General features: G+C 42.0%; 2 protein-coding genes, 1 long non-coding RNA gene and 1 other non-coding gene across 8 annotated transcripts in view; 2 read left to right on the forward strand and 2 right to left on the reverse strand.

Annotated features, from left to right (window-relative positions):
• Window positions 1-281: 281 nt before the first annotated feature.
• LOC122869016 lies at window positions 282-6,228 on the forward strand. The gene is made up of 4 exons (XR_006376221.1): window positions 282-527; window positions 2,688-2,962; window positions 4,914-5,106; window positions 5,370-6,228. It is a non-coding gene; the product is annotated as an uncharacterized LOC122869016 (long non-coding RNA).
• Window positions 3,684-20,040, reverse strand: LOC122868982 (serine-rich adhesin for platelets-like). 3 transcript variants are annotated; one of them, XM_044181489.1, is made up of 9 exons: window positions 18,363-20,040; window positions 17,465-17,593; window positions 14,241-14,323; window positions 14,007-14,166; window positions 13,777-13,932; window positions 13,519-13,650; window positions 11,473-11,696; window positions 6,665-10,395; window positions 3,684-5,070 (listed from the first exon to the last, which is right to left on the reverse strand). In XM_044181489.1, exons 1-9 carry the CDS (start codon window positions 18,576-18,578, stop codon window positions 4,979-4,981), a joined length of 4,923 nt encoding a protein of 1,640 aa, XP_044037424.1. In that variant the 5' UTR covers window positions 18,579-20,040; the 3' UTR covers window positions 3,684-4,978. The 3 variants fall into 3 exon arrangements, with proteins under 3 accessions (XP_044037424.1, XP_044037422.1, XP_044037425.1); XM_044181487.1 differs by having other exon boundaries at window positions 13,519-13,665; XM_044181490.1 differs by lacking the exon at window positions 17,465-17,593 and having other exon boundaries at window positions 13,519-13,665.
• On the reverse strand, window positions 12,018-12,100 carry trnas-uga. Its single transcript has one exon. It is a non-coding gene; the product is annotated as a tRNA-Ser (tRNA).
• A 92-nt stretch (window positions 20,041-20,132) lies between the features above and the next one.
• The window catches only part of LOC122868985 (MBT domain-containing protein 1-like), a 28,609-nt gene continuing 28,140 nt past the window's right edge, over window positions 20,133-20,601 (forward strand). For 2 of the 3 annotated variants that reach the window (XR_006376214.1, XM_044181504.1), the window contains exon 1: window positions 20,135-20,377. Coding sequence is in view for 2 of the 3 variants with exons in the window: in XM_044181504.1 (XP_044037439.1) it covers window positions 20,357-20,377 (21 nt within the window). In the remaining variant the exon portion in view is untranslated. Of the gene's footprint in view, window positions 20,378-20,601 lie in introns of all 3 variants that reach the window. The other variant, XM_044181505.1, reaches the window with a different exon arrangement.

Below are 20,601 nucleotides of genomic sequence, written 5' to 3' on the forward strand. Positions count from 1 at the left end.
CTGTTGTATTGAGTGCTGTTATTATTGAGTCATTTAGTCATTTATTGCTTTGTGTGTGTGTGTGTGTGTGTGTGTGTTGGAGGGGTAATTGTTTGTATTGTGTGAAGCATCATGTTAGTATGAAAAGTGCTAACTTTGATTGATGAAGGTTGATTGATTGATTAAGACCCTCTTTTGATGAAGCTAGGCTAGCAGTTCCCCCATGCTTCCAGTCTTTGTGCTAAGCTAGGCTAACCACATCCTGGATCTATCTCTGTACTGGATACATCTGACACGGACATTTATCTAAATGTCAAACTGTTCCTTTAAGAGAAATTTCAGCATCACAACAGTGAGTTTTTATACGTTTAGGTAAATGTGTGCAGTGGAATAAATACATTAAGAGAGATGCATGAAAGAGGATAAAGCTGCAAGTCATGTGGACGGACCGGTTTCATTGTCTGACTTTCCTCCATAACTCTCTGTGCTCAGCTGCCAAACTCCTGTCAGTCAGACCACACCTGCCTGTCATCAGATCCTGAGCTGCTGTAAGTACAAACCCTCCAAACTACCAGTTAGTCAAACTCAAATATCTGAAGTATCTGGCTGGTTCACTGCTGCTGCAGCAGCAGATAAATCCTTCAGGTGAAGGTTTTTCAAACGTGCCTTCACATTCAAATAACTGCAAAATCTCACCTAATCCGTCTGAAGGTCTGCAGCCGTGCTAGCAGCTCTGTGAGGCACAGCGGTGCTTTGAGCTAAACATCAGCATGCTAACATGCTCACAATGACAATGCTAACATGCTGATGTTCAGCAGGTATAATGTTCACCGTGGTCACCATCTTAGCTTAGCATGTTAGCATGCTAGCATTAGCTAGTTAGCAGTGAACACAGAGCGCAGCTGAGGCTGATGGGAGCGTCAGCAGCTCTGCAGGTGTTTGGTCAGAAACCAAAGTGTCGGACACGTTAACATGTCGACCTGATGGTGGCGCTAGATGGAAAGTCAGAGGATCAGCAGAGTTATTACAGTTCATCCTGAGGGGAGCGTGAACGATGAAGCACGTCTCAGCTGCTGATGTTTCCATGGACGCAGCTGCTGAGGAGGCTGCAGCCCCTAAAATCAGACATTTAAAAACCGTCCGTCGATAAAGTTTAAACTGATATATTGTTTCTTACTGGGGTAAAGGCTGTGTGTGTAGTTCGAGTGTTTGTGGTGGACACGAGGATTTACTGTGTTGGTTTCGTAGTGTAGTGCAGACACATCCAGAGACGCGTCTCGTGTCTCTGCAGGCTGTGTGTGATCGTTTGACCTCTGCATATCTGAGGAAGGAGGGGGTCGTAAGTCATCGGTGAGCGACTGGTTGATCCAGTGTGACATATTTAACAGACAGGAGAGGGAGGAGCCTGCAGGCTTGTGAAAGTGGTCGTTAAAATACCAGCCGTGTTTCAGAGAAGAGACAAAGAGCTTCACAGAACTGTCACTTTATCAATTTAAAGATCGAAACCTGTGTGACGACAGAACAGTCAGCGCTGCTGCTGACGCCGCGGCAGAGCTGAGGTTCAGTTCTACCTTCTGGATCTACCTGCTCTGCTCTCTGATGTACAGGTGCTTTTTAATGAACTCGGCCCTCTCACCCCATTCACACTGAGTCACTTCACGTGTGTTTGGCGGATCAGACATCCCATCTCTAGAAAGCAAAGTGTAAATGCATCCCGTGACGAATTGAAATGTGATGGATGTATTAGGAGAACTGGATACTGGACTCAAAGATGGCGTCCAGTCACTTGAATGAAAGTTGCTCCACCTGTCGAATTCATACTAGCTGGTTAGCATGCTAACTTCAGTAGATATCTCTGCAACGCAAAACCGTGACGTCTTTGACGTGACGTCAAAACTGTTATTTCTTCACATTCTGTTGATCATTTTTGTTGAATGCTTTAAACTCTTAAATCCCTTTAGCTGCTTTACAGATTCAGATTAATAAAACTAAATATAATAAATAAATTATAAGGTATTATTATAGATTACTGTAAATTACCCAGCAGAATATAAAGTGAATAAAAGTAGCTCCACCTTCAGCAGCTGCAACATTAAAGTGATGAACACATTAATGCATCAATAATTATGATCCAGTAATATAAAATATATGATTCTGCATGATGAGCACTTTTACTTTTGGTGCTTTAAGTTTATTTTGATGCTGATACTTTTGTACTTTTACTGAAGTAAAGTTTTGAATGCAGGACTTTAACAGTATCAGTATTTCTACACTGCGGTGTCGGTACTGAAGATCTGAGAGCGTCCTCACCTCTGCGCTGAATACAGAGAAACTTTAAACAGATGAAGCCCTTACAAACACTATTTATAGTTCTTAAATTGCTCTGCTGTACTTTTGTCTTAATCGCAGTACATTAATGTAAAATCAGTCATTTTTCTGACGCCATACATTCAGAACAGCCGGGACCAGAGAGCTGCGTATACATTTACAAACAACAGAGAAAGTTCAAAAACAGAGAAGCATCTTTCACATTCAAATGTTCAACATAAATCATTTCTCTGTAGTGCTGGAAAATCTGAATAAATACCAGTTAAATAATCCATCTTGCCTTCTTTCCCAGGCTGTTGAGCCAAAGTTAGCAAACTGAAACACGTCGACATTAAACAGCTGTTCCACTTTTTTCTCATATGGACATGAGAATATTTCAGGGTCAGGATGGCGTGCAGGCGAGAGCGCTCGACATCGTCAGACAGGTGAGGAGAGGAGGCCAGGTCCACACCTGGAGCACACAGGCTGAAGAAGCTTAAACTGAGATCACTCCTGACTCCTGCTGCCTGAAAACACACTGAACAGTTCCCGTCCTTCCTCTCAGACGGACCGCAGCACTGTTTTAATGAAGACTCTTCTGTCTTTCTGGATTCGACCACTAGCATCATCATTAATGACCAAAGCCCCGGCCAGGAAAGCAGCTGTCCTACAGCAGGTACTACAACATTAAAAGTTCCTGCTGAGACTTTTAGGTTCTGCTGCCACCTGCTGGTGAACCACTTTCTCCACAACTCATCAAAAACAAGCTTCTTTCTGTTTTATACAAATCTGGACACATTTTTAATTTTCCTTATAGCTAATTATTCAGATGTCTCCACGTATACCTCGTGACACTCTCTCTTATTATCTCAACAAACATCCAGATCGGATTTTGCCTCCAGCTGAATTCTTACAAACACTGTGAGAAATGATTCCTTTCTCAGCGCCTTCGCCTCCTTTTAGAGGAGAAACGTCTCTCTGGTGGAACTGCTGACAAAGATTATCATATGTATATATATCATGTGCTTTTCTTTTGAAATGCAAATCTGCAAAGTAACTAGAGCTATCAAATAAATGCAGTGCAGTAAAAAGTCCAGTATTTCCCTCTGAACTGTAGCGGAGTTGAAGTATAAAGTTACATAAAAATAGTACCGCAAAATTGTACTTAAGTGCAGTACTTGAGTAAATATACATCCATGTGCTGGTAAAAAATACACCATAACATCCTTCACAACCTGCAGCAGCAGCACGTTAACTGCACACTGAAATGTCTCAGACCTTTAAAGAGTCACACATCTGCAACACATGGATTATGCACAGGTTAACTGTGGCTCTGCAGCATCATTAATGAGTTATGAGCAATAGAAAAATATTACGAGAGGTAAACAGGACACAGGTTATTTTATCGGCTTTATTTTCAGATTAAAATGTAAAAATTGGACCTGGTGTTTAAGACACGATGAGAGATGTTAACAGAGATATCAAACATCACAGAGTGAAGTGAAGTGAAGCTTCAGGTGTTTAAAGTTTAACGTCCTGGATTATATTAAAGCCGTCCACTATAGAGATAACAAAGCTGTTATAAACCACATATTTAAAATGTACATCATGTGTAGACGGGTTTGACTGATAGAAAGTGAAGAGAAAATGGAACTGAGGTGCTGATTATGAGCCAGAGTCTCTTAAAGTCATTTTTAAAAAACAACACGGCTGTAACTACACTGTTTTCACCCGAATGTTTGTATTATTGACTTTTTTGTATTTTAACTTCAAACAATTATTTAAATTCAAAACAAACAGATTTCAGATTCCAGATTTTTTTTAAATAAAAATTGCTTGTAACAAACTAATTTTAAGTAACTGCGTTGTAATCAGTACAAATTCGAGGTACTTGTACTTTACCTGAGTGGCCTATTTCCATTTTACGTTACTTTCTAACTCTACTCTCCTCCTCAGAGGCAAAGGTTGTACTTTTTACTCCACTACATTTGTCTGACGGCTTTAGTTGCTTGTTGCTTTTCAGATTAAGATTTACATAAAAAAAAAACAACAACATATGATAATCTTATAAACACAAAGCGTTGTTAAAGATTAAACCAAACCCCTCACAAAAAGAACAGCGTCTAGTTGGGGCCTGTTGACTTTCCCCCTCTAAACCTCTCACATGGTTTCATTTCAAGAACTGTTCGAGGCCCAAAGAGGCACAAATATCACATATTCCACAAAACAGCAAACATTAAAGAAAAGTCAGAAAAATGCCCTCAGATTTATCTTGTGACCATTTATGGAACCACTGGACTGAAAGACCAAACTGTGCAGTAAATAAAGTAGATAAACCAGCTGCACCATGTCCAGCTACAACAGTAAAACGCTGCTCTAACGTTCATGTAACAGTCTAATAACATATCAGTCACTGGGACCATTTTTCTGCAAATCAAGTCCTTTTACTTTTGATACTTTACGTCATTTTTGTTGATAATAATTTTACTTAAGCAGGATTTTGACTTTTACTTGTAATGAAGTATTTTTACACTGTTGTATTGGTACTTTTACTTTTCCCACCACTGTCACTACCAGCTCTTCATTCAAAAGAAGACGCATTAAACTAGTTTTCTTTTTTGTACTAGTGAACGTGTGCAGGTGTGTTCATCCTTGAAGCGTGATGTCACTCCGTCCCTCCCCAGTTATCCAATCAGAGACGCATGATGTCATCGAGGTCATCAGGATCGGCACTGGTGACCGCGGCACCTGAGGTCAGCCAGCGCTGGACGAGAGGAGAGGAACCTGCAAGGGAAGGGTTATTCTTTATTTCTGTATACTGTAAGTTTATTTTCTACTGTTTGTAAGCAACCAGTTGTTTTATTCCAAATACTGTATGTCACTATTTTTTATATATATATATATATATATATATATATATATATATATTAATAATAATAAATTATTACTAGACACTTGTAATGAGCAACTAAATTTCTTTTTACTTTTTAAGCATTTTGATATTTAAAGTGACATTTACAGAATGAAATTTACAGCAAATGTGGGTCTATTTTGTATTTTCTTTCCTAATGGGCGCCGTCCAGCCGTAATACACAACACCAGCTTCCTCCTGAACCCGCCTCCGTCTAATACAAGTGAATGGGTGTGAAGAGAACCAATAAAACAACGGGATTCATTGGCTGAATAGCCAATCAGGAGCTCACACGGGGAGCCTGTCACTGTTTGTATTTCTATCAATAAGTATAGCTCATTGATAGAGAAGCAGAGACTTTTAGCTCTAATATTTGTGTTATCGATACGAGGGAGACACTCTGTGGTGCTTTCAGCTCCGACTTCGTTGAACTTCTTGTTTACATCTACAGTAGCCTCGTTAGGACAAACCTATCCATTATCACTTATCATTTCCAACTCCACTGGTTCAGTCAAGCAGGTGGAGACAATGTGACAAAAAAGTAGTGATCAATAACAAGATGGCTGCTAGCTAAACTGCAGGCTGTTGCCACTTTTTATATGCATTGCTACAGAAGCAGTGGGCCTTTAAGCAAGACAATATTTTTTATTATGTTTATGAAAAACAAAAAAAATGAATGTACATTTAGCATGATGTTGAATTTGAATGTTGGAATTTAAATAAACTTTTTTTTCTCCAAGTCTTCTAGAGGATTTTTCTGATTTGTGAGAAAAGACACAAACTAAGTTAAGTAGCCAAGTTGAGCTGTAGGATGTTTTCTGATTCAGTTGTTTAGTAAATAGTTTGGAGTCAAAGCTCAGTGCACCGAGTTAGACAACAGCATTGTTCGAGTGTAAGCAGAAGCTCCACTGACAGATATACTATATGTTAGACATCATGCCGATAAACCTTCTGACAGTCAAGTCGTACTTTACACGCCACTAGAGGTCACTGTCAGATAAACATTGGTCATTTTTAGGCATTTAAACAAACGACCAATACTGTTATTTTCCTGGTTAGGAAAGTCTCTATGGGCTTTATTTTCTAAATTATAATTTCATCCTGTTTTTTAGGTTTAGAAATTTAGACATTTAGATTTTATTTACTTTTTAAATTTGTTTTACTGTACAGCACTTTATAACTCTGTTTTTGATAGGCGCTATATAAATAAATCCATTATTATGATATTATTATTAATTGCATCTTGGTGGCACATGGTGTTAATTTGTGAGGACTACCACAACCAATGCTTTGAAGGAATTTAGGATACATACTTTTCCATTTTTCCATCCATCTGTGTTGTTTACGGTATGTCCCTGTGTTTGTGTGTGCACTTACCTACACACTGCTGTTTTCTTTCATGTGTGTGTTTTTGTCTTGGATGTGTTTTTAGTGTTCTTGTTGTGACTGTAACGTAGCTGTTCTCACCTGCAGCCTGTTGTTGCTGTTGTTGTTGCTGTTGTTGGGACCTCTGAGCTTGTCTTTGTCTGTCTTGACTTCTCTCCCTCCCCGCTGCTGAGATTGACAGCGCCGCCATCTTACAAACACTGATTCTCTCCTTGTTGCCTCCGGCTCCGCTGCCGGTGCTCCTGATTGGCCGGTCGCTGCTGCTGATGACCCTCCCCCCGGTGCTATTGGTCCTCCCTGACCCAGGGAAGCTATTGATCCTTCCTCCAGCTCGGTTGCTAACTCTGTCGCTGCTTTCTGCACTGCTAAGTTTAGACGCGCTCCCAGGACTGCTAATGCGATTCCCGCCGGTTGTTGAACTGCTCAGCCATCCACCACTACCCCCACTGACACTCATTCTTCCCCCGGGGCTCGAGGTTCTTTGGCTGCTGGTCGTCCCCCCTCCACTTGATCGCCCTGCACTCCCCACACTGCTCCTACGTGCACTAGCTGAGCTGTAAACAGGCTTCCATTCGCCACTGCCAGTGCTAGCGAATCTCCCAGTGCTGCTAGTCCTGTGGCTCCCGGATGAGCTGCTGACCATGCCGCCACTACCTGAGCTACTTAATCTACCACCACTACCTACGCTGCTACTGCGCCTAACAACACTACGTGAACTGAGCCTGCCACCACTACCACCACTACTGAGTCTTGGTCCACTACTTGTGTGGCTACTTGGCGGACTGATCATTTGGCCATAATTGGCACTGACACTGACCCTGTCTGCGCTACTGGCACTACTCAAACGTCCAGTACTCCCACCATAAACTTTCCACTCCCCACTCCCTCCACTGCTAAACCTCCCTGCTCCTAGTGCTCCTGGTGGGCTTGTTGCTAGTTGCATGGTCCCTGACGGGCTTTCTGCATTGTGTAAGCTATCGCTGCCAGCCAGGCTGCTCATACGTCCAGTACTCCCACCATAGACTTTCCACTCTCCACTCCCTCCACTGCCAAACCTCCCTGTTCCTGGTGGGCTTGTTGCCAGGTGCATGGTGGTTGGCAGGCTTTCTCTGCTCTCTGTGTTGGGTAAGCTATCACTACCAGCCAGGCTGCTGGTATGTTTAAGACTGCCGCTGTAAACCATCCACTCTTCACTCCCTCCGCTACCAAACCTCCTTGTTTCTGGCGGGCTTGTTGCAGGGAGCATGGTCACTGATTGGCTTTCTTCTCTCCCTTCGCTGGGTAAGCTGCTCTTACGTCGAAGAAAGTCTCCATAAACCATCCACTCTCCGCTCCCTCCTCTGCCAAATCTCCCTGTTTCTGGTGGGCTTGTTGCAGGGTTTGTGGCCAATGATGGGCCTTCTTCGTTCCCTTCACTGGGTAAACTAGTGCCACCATCCAGGCTGCTCTTACGTCCAAGACTGCCGCTATAAAACATCCACTCCCCACTTCCTCTACTGCCGAACCTCCCTGTTTCTGGTCGGCTTGTTGCAGTGAGCATGGTACCTGATGTGCTTTCTTCGCTCCCTGTGCTGGGTAAGCTAGTACGTCTACATACCAGTCTGCCGCCATAAACCATCCACTCTCCACTGCCACGCCTGAATCTTCCCTCTACCCTTGCTGTAGCGGCAGATTCTGCATTACCACCGGCTGTATCTGATGAATTTGCAGCTGTGCCACCAAAACTAGCTACCAGATCACTAGCCATACCACTTTTGCTAGCAGCCATACCCCCTGAATTACTAGCCACGCCGCTAAAGGTAGTTCTTCCTCCTGGATTCTGGACATCCTTGTTATCTTCAATGCCACTTGTATTTTTGTACCCATCGCTGGCACTGCTCACATCTCTTACACTTTTACAATACAGGCCTCCAAAACCAAGCTGTTCCTCTTTGTCTGCTATGATAGTACGACCACTTGGACCTCCGAACTCCAACCCTTGACTGGTTAGTCTAGAACTGATGTTTGCATGATTCAGAGTACCTCTATTTCCTTCGTTACCTTCAAATGATCCAAAACATAAACTGTCCCCATCTCTCACTGAAATGCTGACTTTTCTATTTCTGTCCTCTTCTGGCAAAGCTTGATCTTCACTAAATGACAGGGACTGGCCTTCCTCTTTTGTCAAGAGAATGTATTTCTCGACTGGTCTCACATGTGCATTTGCCTCAGTTAGACTCAGGCTTACTTCCTCATCTTCTTCTTCACCATTTGGACTTAGACTCACGTTAGCCTCAACTGGACTCAAACATGTGTCTGAGTCATTTGTGCTGAGAAACATTTCTGGGTCATTTGGACTCAAGTCAAGTGAATCAGGACTTTGAACATGCTCTTCTAGATCAACTGGGAAAAATACTTGATCTAACACCTCTGTCTCAACTGGGCTCAGACATGTTTTTGGACTCAAGAATGCGACTGGCTTTGTTGGGTTCACAAGTACATGATCTTCTCTTGGACTTAGAAGCTCTTCAGAGCCTGAAAAACTCAAAGCAACACCAGAATCTGTTAGACTTGTAGACTTTTTTGACTCTGTGGTACTCAACAATGCTTCTTGACCTGCTAGATTAACCATCTCATTGTCCGACTCAGTAGGGTCCACCTTTACCTCGTTGGTATCATGGAAAGTGTTGACTACCTTCCCCTTGTTCACTTCTAATTCTACTTTCTTCAAAATCTCTGTATTTGCAGTTTTACTCTCAAGGTTGTCATTGCTGTCTGGGCTACCGGATGAAGCACTTGCAATGCCGGACCCTGTATCTGCATCCTCCATGAGTTTGTTTTGTTCACTATTGGATGCATTGGACAATGCTGAGCTCTGATCTAATCTGAGGACAAGCGAAGTACCCTCTACTTCTACTACTTCTTTTTCTCCTTTCTTTTCTTGTCTAACTATGTCCATGTCATCCATCAGGGTAGCAGCAACTTCCTCTGCATCCCCAACAGCTTCTGCTGGAGTCACAAAACTCAAAGACACAACCTGTGCAGGTTCCTGGTTCTTAGCCTGGATGGAGCCCTCATTGCAATTTATTTGAGCTGAAATCACAGTTTCTGTCTCTTTCTTTACCTCTGTAGCAGTTTGTTTGCTGGGATCAGTTGTGGTTGTATGTCTTACGAAATGTGGTTCTTGCTTTACTTCTGGTTCTGCACAAAGAATGGTTTTGGTGATCTCTGCTTGAATGTTTGTCCCTGTTTCATTAGTCTGCGACCCAGTCTCTGTGGTAGTTTGTTTGGAAGTAAACGTTTCTGGTTTTGCCTGAACAGCAGCACTCCTGGCAGATTGTGTGTCAGGAACCAACGTGGTGACTCCTTGTGCAGTATTTATCTCCGGTTTCGATGCCTTGACAGCAGCTCTTTCATCTAAACCTTGGCTAATCTGAGTACTAACAATGGATGAGTTCTGCAGATCATGATTTTCAGCACAGGCTTTATCTTCCACAGGACTGCTCTGCTTGTTGATCATCGTACTAAAGGTCATGGATTCCCCCCCGGTCCTTTCAGGAAGAGCTTCAGTTATCTGGTTTTCAGACTTGTGGAATGAGTCCATCAGATATGAAATGTTAATCGATGTCACCGGTGAGAGTGGGGCAACTACCTCACTGTCAGGTGTTTGTCTGACAGTGAGGATAGAGGTCTGAACCTCCATCATCCTGAGATTTCCTCCTTGAACATTGGCTGTTTTGTTCGCTGTGACATTTCTCCTGAAGGCAGAGGGGCTGGTTGTAGCACAGAAAGATGTGACGTCAGCCGCAGAGTTTGAGTGAAGACTTGAGACCCTGTGAACAACAACAAGACAAATAAAGACAAGAAGAATGGAAAGAATAGAGCTGAAATTATTGTTCAAGGCACAAAAGTACAAAAAAAAGAAACACCAGCAAAACAAATCTGGGCCTATGTAATTTGGTGCTAAATACAGGAAACCAGAGACAAACAGCACGTATAGTAAGAACCCAATCATTTATAAGAATTTAAAGTTATATGTGGTTGTTGTTTTTCAGAAGAATTTCTTTAAAATAACTGCTAAGATCCATTCAACCTATAAAATAAATATTAATGTATTTGTTAGACACCTTATTCTTATTATTTGCTGCACTTTGTGCTTAAATGGAATTAATGGAATGGAAAGACAGTTACTTTGGTAAAAAGTGCACCAGCTGAACACTTCCTATTAAAGCAGAGTTACTTATCAGTTCCTTTCTAGTTAATTATTAGGGACCCATTCAATACAATGCTACCAAAAACTTTTTCAAACTGTTGTTGTTTTAACGGGACGGATGATTATCTTACAAAAAGTAAGTGAGTTCTGTCAAAGTTACATTATTGTTTCATGGTAATGCAGTTAAAGAGCAGATTGATCTCCATTGCATTACCTCAGTGCAGACTTCACTGTGATGGATTACACAACAGTACAGTAAAAATAGATTGATTACACCAGGTGCTCTTTATAGACAATACACCAAAAATAAAAATGTTTTGTTTTAATAATGAAGTGATATCAATATACGATGTGAATATGTTGATATCATTGTGATATTTACTTTCTTTGTGTTTGTTGATCATATGATTATGTTAGGGGATAATATTTTTTACTATTTCCGCCCTTAGAGGTTGAAACTGGTCAGTGTTTTATACCAATATGCCAGACTACATAAGAATGTTTTCCTTTTGAAAATTGATAGATGGCTGGAACAGCAGAAAAAGAAAATACAATTTCTAAAACAACATGGCTGTTTTGTAGTAGAATAGCTAAAACATGTAAAGCCCCTGGTATGGTTCTTTAAGGCGGATGTATTGAGGTGGATGATGTCAGCGCTGCATTTATCTTTTAGATTTCCATTATCATCATCTCATACCGCTGAGGGCTCAGTCCATCCAGCAGCCTCCTGTAGTCTTGTATCTCGGTCTCCAGTCTGCTCTTGGTGTCCAGCAGGGCCTGATGGTCTCCAGCCTGCTGAGCTACAGCCTGCAGCACTGAGTCCAGGTCTCTGCACAGACCGTCTGCTCTCTGCTGCAGGACGACCAGCCGCTGGACGAAGGACTCTTTCTGCTCCAGACCAGAGGCCTCCAACACCATGTTCTACTCAGACAGATAGATAGATAGACATACAGTGTTGCTGTAGTGTTGTGTGGAGGGTGGTTCTTCTTCTACAGCTTTAATGAGATCTTATATTTTTCTTCATGTTAAGACTACAAACTAAGGCTCAGAGTCGGTATTTAAATATGTAAAACACATTGTGTTCCAACTATGCAGGTTCAGTATGTGCACTTAGGTTGGTTTGCACTATACTAAGTTTAGTTTTCATATAAAGACACCTGACAATGTGTACTTTATGTGTATGTGAGTACATGTCAGGATTGCAGAAGAGGGTATAATAATTCAGTGCTTTCAGCATAGACACGCTGTGAGCAGGGTTCGAACCTGCGCGGGGGAAACCCCATTGGATTTCAAGTCCAACGCCTTAACCACTCGGCCATCACAGCGCAAGCTTTGCAGTTTTCAACACTGTCAAGTCTCAAAATGTGACAAAGAAAAAGATCTGATTTGGAATCTGATATGAGTTGCTTTTTTTATTTGGAGTCTGTCGTCTATTTTTAATCACTTAAATGAGGTGAAGTTTGCACTACATGCACTAAACTGTTTTCAGCCTGTAAAATCTAGACTTTGTGCTGTGAGGAATGGTCTTCAGGGGGTGCAGAGTGCACCACAGGTGTGTCTTTATGAGTACACATGAGGATTGAACTAGAGAACATAACTACACAACATATTGGTCTTTAAAAAAAGCGCTGTGAACAGATGGTCGGAGGCCTTAACCACTCGACCCTCACAGCTGTCTGCCAGTCAGCACTGTAGTTGAACCAAGGACGGACTGGGAATGAAAAGTTATCGGTCCTGGACTTTAAACCAAAGTCAGGCTACTAAAAGCACCCAGCACAATGATGTTTAGGGAAGTTTGAATAAATAAATCATAATCACTTATAAGCGTTCCACAGTGTCTCAACAACTCCACTGTAACACTGCCAGCAGTTAGTCTCCTGAAACATTTTCAAACATTAGACTGTGTCATCATAAATAAATCAACCATGTGGGAGCGGGGTTCGAACCTGCGTGGGGAAAGCTCCCTGGATAACGCCTTAACCGCTCAGCCATCACAGCCGCGAAAGCTCGCTGCCAGAGTCCACCATTCTTGGGTTGGATTCAGACCACAATCACAATAATTTAATGTAATGTACTCTGATTGAAATCGGCCTCAGTGATTACTGTTCACGCTCCAACAGACGTATGAGAGCTGGATTAAGTTGCTGCTAATGCTAACACATTTCCTACTGCTGCTTCACATGAAAACACATGCTAACGTCAGGCTACCAAAATCACCTAGCAAATCACAGTGATTTTTAGGGAAATTTTAATGAATAAATCATAATCAATTGTAAGCTTTCAGCAGTGTCTAGAGGAACACTTACAATTGAACGTATGGAGCTCCAACACAGTGGATGTGCTACTGTAAACTGGGCTTTTTCTAATGTAACCTGTAATCCAAAACCTGTTAGCGAATGATATGCTAACTATTGGCATCGGAAGTAACAGTAGGTTACTAGTATCGCAGGAAGTAAGCTAGTTAGCTGGATATGCTAACGTTAGCAGCAGATAAACACACTGTTTAATCCATTCCTTACACTTTCGTTCTCATGTTTTTGGTTTTGGAAAGACGAAAAAAGTCACCACCCTCCAAACTCTTTGTATACTGTTTGTAAGAGTATCTCTCTTACTACAGCTCCATGCTCACCTAGTTACTGTTGCTAAGCTATGATTGGACTGTCACTGTTGAGGGAGGGGTTTAGCAAATGGTCATTTCTCCCCGTTTTTAAATAAGTGTCTAGTAACGTTAGTTTTATCTCACCAGAGCTTGCAGTTCTGTCAGCTCTTCTTCCAGACTCGCTGCTGTTCTCCTCAGCTCCTCCAGCTCGGCCTGGACGACCTCTGACCCTGCTGGTGGGTCACAGGTCACCTCCGGAGAGCTCAGCGTGGACACCTGAACACAACACACCTGATAAGACGTTGTTTGTAAAAATCCACTCAAATAAGAACATTTAAAACATAATTTTCGGTCATGTTTCATTTATTTCAAAATAAGAGCGTGCTGTAAATGTTTGCTTACCTGGGTGTTGAAACAGCACTCGTTCTGGTTCTTGTTGAGCAGCATCGCACCTGTCTGTCTCAGGTCGTCCAGCTGCTGGATCAGATCTGATGACTCAGCAGGCTGCATCTCCACGGTGACGCCCTCTGATACCTGGGCCAGGAAACCCTGCATGTCCTGGACAGGTAGACAGGAAACATGACGTAGATGCAGTTCGTTCATTTGATTAATCCAGGTGAGTTTTGTTTTACCTGTTGGTGTTGTATCTGCAGCTCCATCAGTTGTTGTGTTTGATCGTTCAGCAGACTCTGGAGCTCTGGCAGTCTGTGGACCTGCAGCTCCTCTTCCAGCAGCCGCAAGTCGCTAAGCTCCGCCTCCACACAACCACGACTTTCACGCTCCTTTTCACACCTGTCCACACAGCAGGGGATGATGGGATATGTCTACATGTGCTCTGTATGCGTGTTGAAGGTGCGTGGATCTACCTGACGTTGAGGTCGAAGGCGGTGAGCTCTGCATTGAGCAACTGCAGCTTCACCTGAGCCTGGGCCGAGAGACATTCGCTGATCTGTAAGTGAGACAGAGAGACAGACATTACCTGGATGACCTGGATTACCTTTGACCTTATTTTTAGGAAAGCTTTATTAGTAGCAACAGTTGTGGTACGACTAGTTGGAAGTTATACTGCTACTACAGCAGTAGCACAGTAGTAGTAGCAGTCAGAGGTGTCGACTTGATTCGCATGACTTGGACTCAAGTCAGACTCAAGTCATGGATCAAAAAAGACTTGACTCAAACACCAGTGACTCGTGCCCTCACTTGGACTTTAGCCTTTTGAGTTGGAATGACGTGAACTTTGGTGAAGGGCACATAAGGACTTAGGAGTTTAGGACTAGAAACACAACGTTTAGGACTTGGTCTTGACTTGGGGCTTGATTTGGAACTTGTTAGTCTTGACTTGGGACTTGGTCTTGACTTGGAACTTGTTGGTCTTGACTTGGAACTTGATTTGGGACTTGTTAGTCTTGACTTAGGATTTGTTGGTCTTGACTTGGGACTTGTTGGTCTTGACTTGGAACTTGTTGGTCTTGGCTTAGATTTTGGGATTTGTTAGTCTTGACTTGGAACTTGTTGGTCTCGACTTTGGACTTGATTTGGGACTTGTTAGTCTTGACTTGGGACTTGGGCTTGACTTGGAACATGTTGGTCTTGACTTGGAACTTGGGCTTGACTTGGAACATGTTGGTCTTGACTTGGAACTTGGGCTTGACTTGGAACATGTTGGTCTTGACTTGGAACTTGATTTGGGACTTATTGATCTTGACTTAGATCTTGGTATTTGTTAGTCTTGACTTGGAACTTGTTGGTCTTGACTTAGGACTTGTTGCTCTTGCCTTGGGTCTTAATGTGGGATTTGTTAGTCTTGACTTGGAACTTGTTGGTCTTGTCCTGGGACTTGATGGTCTTGACTACGAACTTGACTTTGGACTTGTTGCTCTTGACATTGGATGTGACTCGGTACTTGTTAGTCTTGACTTGGGACTTGACTCTGGATTCTTGTTCTTCACTCTGAAGGTGACTCGGGACTCGATAGCCACAACATGAGACTCGGTTGTGACTTGACTCTGTCCCCCCTCTGGTAGTAGAAACTATAGAACTACAGTTGCAGTAGAAATACAAATACTGTAAGTGGTGATTTTTAAGAGATCTAAGTTGGACAGAATTGTAGAAATGTGTTCAGTGAATGTGCGGAGCGGTGGCCAGAAAACGGAAAACCATTTATTGTGTTTAAGTTGTTACGAAAGTCACATGACAGCTGTGGAAAGTTATGGCTTTCAAGGGTTGGAAACATTCTTGATGAATGTGAGTTATCATATTTATGGTCCTGTGCGATCGGGAAGTTACTAGAACACATTAAATGCCAAGTCAGTCTCAGGCTCGTTGACTCTTTTGTCTGTAATCGTTCATTGATAAAATGTTCTGTTAAAGGACGTGTTGAAGTTCAGGTTTGATCTCTGACATTTGAATCGATGACATTTCAGATGTGAGTCAGACTCGTCTGGACCTGTCTGACCTTTAAACAGACGCACGACGTCCTGACGAGTCACAACCGGCCTGAGACGCTGCACCTCGGGTTAACATCATCAGTTTACCTGCAGAGCTGCATCTGGCCTTGTTTGGTATTTATGTGGCGCTGCTTTGTCCCTGTTTTGTCCCTGGTTTCTGGCCTTTATTTGTCCCTGGTCTGTCCCTGGTTTGTCGCTGGTTTGTCCCTGGTTTCTGGCCTTCATTTGTCCCTGGTTTGTCTCTGGTTTGTCCCTGGTTTGTCCCTGGTTTCTGGCCTTTATTTGTCCCTGGTCTGTCCCTGGTTTGTCCCTGGTTTCTGGCCTTCATTTGTCCCTGGTTTGTCCCTGGTTTCTGGCCTTTATTTGTCACTGGTTTGTCCCTGGTTTCTGGCCTTTATTTGTCCCTGGTTTTTGGCCTTCATTTGTCCCTGGTATGTCCCTGGTTTGGCCCTTGTTTGTCCCTGGTCTGTCCCTGGTTTTTGGCCTTTATTTGTCCCTGGTCTGTCCCTGGTTTTTGGCCTTCATTTGTCCCTGGTATGTCCCTGGCTTGGCCCTTGTTTGGCCCTGGTTTGGCCCTGGTTTGGCCTTTATTTGTCCCTGGTTTGTCCCTGGTTTCTGGCCTTTATTTGTCCCTGGTTTTTGGCCTTCATTTGTCCCTGGTATGTCCCTGGTTTGGCCCTTGTTTGTCCCTGGTCTGTCCCTGGTTTTTGGCCTTTATTTGTCCCTGGTCTGTCCCTGGTTTTTGGCCTTCATTTGTCCCTGGTATGTCCCTGGTTTGGCCCTTGTTTGTCCCTGGTCTGTCCCTGGTTTTTGGCCTTTATTTGTCCCTGGTCTGTCCCTGGTTTTTGGCCTTCATTTGTCCCTGGTATGTCCCTGGCTTGGCCCTTGTTTGGCCCTGGTTTGGCCCTGGTTTGGCCTTTATTTGTCCCTGGTTTGTCCCTGGTTTGTTCCTGGTTTTTGGCCTTTATTTGTCCCTGGTTTGTCCGTGGTTTGTCCCTGGTTTGTCCCTGGTTTGTCCCTGGTTTGGCCCTGGTTTGGCCCTGGTTTGGCCCTGGTTTTTGGCCCCAGGACTGGAGGATTTTACTGGATGTCATGTGCAGATGCTTTTTCTTAATTGAGGCTGTTCTCTGTTGTTGATCAGTATAATCTCCCCGAGTGGCTCCTGCTAAACTGTAAAAACTGAGAAACAGCATCAGTAAAACATTATTTTTCTTTCCTTCGTCCTTCAGTCATTTAATTATTTTCTGTATTTTATTACATTTATTTGATCATATTCTGTTTTATATATTTCATTTGTTTATTTTATTCTGTTATTTATTTTTTAAACTTTTTTTTGTTTTACTATTTTATTGTATTTTATTTGTTTATTTTATTTATATATAGTTTGATATTTCTCATTTTATTCTGTTTTATTTTATTTTATTTCAAATTACTTAAATTTAATCTAACGTTATTTAATATATTTAATTTGTGTTATTTGTTTTCTTTAGTTTTTTCACTTTATTTTTTATTTCTTATTTTGTTTTGTTTTAGTTTTTTATTTAAGTTTTAGATTCATATCAGATTTAATTTAATTTTCATTCATTTTGACTTGTTTGGATTTATTTGTTTTTTTATGTGCCTCCAGGTGTTGCTGGGCTGACCTGGTCCTGCAGCAGAGACGCTGTCTTCAGGTATCCGTCGAGCTCTCTGAGCTCTCTGGGACACTTCCTGTCCAGCTCCTTCTGGATCTGATGCTCCAGCCTCTGATTGGCCGCCTCCAGAGACTGGACCTGCATCCACCAATCAGAGGCGACAAGCAATGAATCAATAATCAGCCGTGACGATATCTCACACTCACCTGATCGATCAGCAAACTTCCTAAGAATTTACTAGGACATAAAGGTCTGAAGTTAAAGTTCTAGTTTAAAGGAATAAAGATAAATCTCGAGGACGCTGTCCATGTTTCAGTCAGGGCAGAACTCTGCTTTTTTATGTTCTCTTGCTTTTTAAACAATCATTAAGTATAATTTACAAAGCTTCAGTCAAAAGTTTCCACCTCGTGCATCAAAGAATGCAAGAAGTGAAAATATTAACTAACACTGTACTCAGCCAAGTCAAAACTCCATTAAGAAACCTGGTATTTTTATGTTCTCCTGCTCTTCAAACAATAATTAATGATCACTTATAAATATCAGATTCATTGTGGTGTTTCTGCGCTGCTGTTGGATCCGTCGGGGAGATGGAGTAGTGAGGTTTTTGTGTGTTTCCACCTCATTCATCAAAGAATAGAAAGTAAATGCAAATAAAAACAAGAAATGGAATCATAAAACATTGCACTCATTTCAGGACATGCAAAACTCCATTGAGAAGTTTGCTACTTTTATGTTGTCTTGCTCTTTAAACAATAATTGCTCTTCACTTATAAATCTCTGTTTAATTTTGGAATCATCAACAAAAACTGTGCTCAGTCAATGCAAAACTCCATTGAGAGATTTGACATTTTGTGATTTTGTTGTCTTGATCTTTTAACTATAACTTTCCACCTCATGCATCTCCTACCTGCTGCAGGTACGAGGCCAGCCTGCTGTTCAGCTGCTGCAGGGTGAGTTTCTCTCTGGACAAACAGAAGCTCCTGCTGCTGTCCGCAGCCACAGCAGCAGCTGCAACGACAGGAGCTGTGCTGTAAAGCACCAAACCTCCAGGTCCATGATGAACACGGTAACCCAAAGCTGCCCGGGTCGCCCTGCTTGCACGAAGAACCTGCCACGGTGTCATCTCATCACTCACTTACGTTTACTTTTTTACATCTGCACATCACATTTGGACTCATCTATCCTCCCCATCATGCACTGCTCCTTTAAAGTGTCCTTTTCTGCAAAAGTTGAGATGTAAATGAAGGTTTTTCTGCCTCATTCTGCTGCTGCATTTCTAAATCTAGTCTTCCAGCCTCTATCCAAACTCCCCGCTGTGGATAAGAAGCCTTCAGGTGTCCCAGAGGGTGATTCTATCTCAGGTGTGTCAGGACTACATGGAGCTCAGGTTTAAACTGCACTAACCTTTAAATCGTGATATTTAGAGCAGGTTTCGGCAGGACGGCAGCCCTACCCTTCAGAGTATTTAAGTGTTACGTTCACACTTGTTCTGCAGATGTTCTGGATCACTGAGTTCAATAACCTGAGGGCCAAATGACAGTTGTTCAACTGTTATAAGAAATATTTTTTTATTTTGTATGCAGGTCTGATTCTCCCAATGAATCATCTACAAACTCTACAATCATCAAGTCATGAACTGAGAACTGAACTGACACTGAGCAGTCAAGGCAGAACTCCATTGAGAAATCTGGTATTTTTACGTTCTGCTGCTCTTTAAACAATCATTAATAATCCCTTAGAAATCTTTAATGTTGGCGTTTCTGCGCTGCTGCTAGATCCATCGGGGAGTGGGAAGGTTTTTGTGTGTTTTCACTTCATTCATCAAAGAATTAAAAGCAGATACAAATCAAAAGAGGAAAAAGAGGAATCATAAAACTAACACAGTGCTTTATTCAGTACATACAAATCCCCATTGAGAAATCTGCTACTTTTACGTTCTCTTGCCTTTTAATACACATGAAATATCAAACACCTGGATGAGGGGAAAGTGGGTGTTTGAGGGTTTGAGGCTCTATAACTTTTAAACAATAATCAATAAACTTTCCATGAGTGTGTTAAGAAGGTTTCACTAAAACATGACTGCTTTGAGGAAACGTTTGTTATAGTTATACTTTTCCTGAACGCACCCTGTTAGCAGCGGTGGAAAGTTACAAAGTACATTTACTCAAGTACAATTTTGAGGTACTTGTACTTTACTTGAGTATTTCCATTTAGTGCTACTTTATACTTCTACTCCGCTACATCTCAGAGGGAAATACTGTAAGTTCTTACTCCATAACTTTTGTCTGACAGATGCAGTTACTAGTTGGTTTACTAACTAATATTTTAACAACAATAAAGTATAACGTAGTTATAATGAGCTCCACCTCGACCAGTTATATCAATATATATATAACATTTTGAAATGGGTTATTCTACTCTGCAGCACTTGATAATTAATAGCCTATAATATTTCTGTACTTTTTTGAATGCAGGCCTTTATTTTTACATAGTTGTATTATTACTTAACAACCTGAACACTCTGCCAGACAAAGAAAACCAGCTTATTATGATTATTAATTTTATGATTATGATTAATAAATATATTATAATTATGATTATAATTGTAATTATACTACTTATAATTATGATAATTATGATTATTATTATTCTGGTCCAGGCATAATTGAGGTTCGGGCTTTGTCCAGCAGGGGTCGCTGGCGGGCACAGCATCTAATCTGAACCCCACACACGAAGCAGAGACAGCAGCCAATGAGCGATGAGCAGCCGCGCTCCGTGCGCCTGCGCGTTACAAGTATTATAATTTTGTTGATATGTCTGCCGCTGGGTTTTAATGGTTTTAATGATTATTTCTGCGGGTTTTAGTGTTTCAGTGAGCGTGTCCTCCCGCGGTCCGGCCTGATGGAAAACCCGAGAGACCTGGTGAGTTTTGAGGCTTGTCTGTCCGGCAGGAACCCGCATTTCCCTCCTTTGTTGTGGTTGTGGTAGCGGTCCACAGCGGTGCTTCAGAGCGACCGCTGACAGAAAGTGAAGGCAAAACTCCTTTGAGAAATCTGGTACTTTTAAGTTCTCTCGCTCTCCGACAAGAATATAGACCTCAATGAAATTACATTTTATATTTATATTTAGGAGCTCAAGATATACTT

The sequence above is a fragment of the Siniperca chuatsi genome, linkage group LG21, assembly GCF_020085105.1.
Source record: "Siniperca chuatsi isolate FFG_IHB_CAS linkage group LG21, ASM2008510v1, whole genome shotgun sequence".
Classification (NCBI taxonomy): domain Eukaryota; kingdom Metazoa; phylum Chordata; class Actinopteri; order Centrarchiformes; family Sinipercidae; genus Siniperca; species Siniperca chuatsi.

Bases quoted from the DNA above. Each gene is read 5' to 3' on its own strand.
- LOC122868982 (XM_044181487.1), bottom strand. From the start codon at position 18,578: ATGACACCGTGGCAGGTTCTTCGTGCAAGCAGGGCGACCCGGGCAGCT. The intron at 13,933-14,006 runs GTAAAACAAAAC...CTACCTGTCCAG, and splicing joins TGCAGATACAACACCAACAG to GACATGCAGGGTTTCCTGGC. The intron at 13,666-13,776 runs GTAAGCAAACAT...ACGTCTTATCAG, and splicing joins AGTGCTGTTTCAACACCCAG to GTGTGTTGTGTTCAGGTGTC.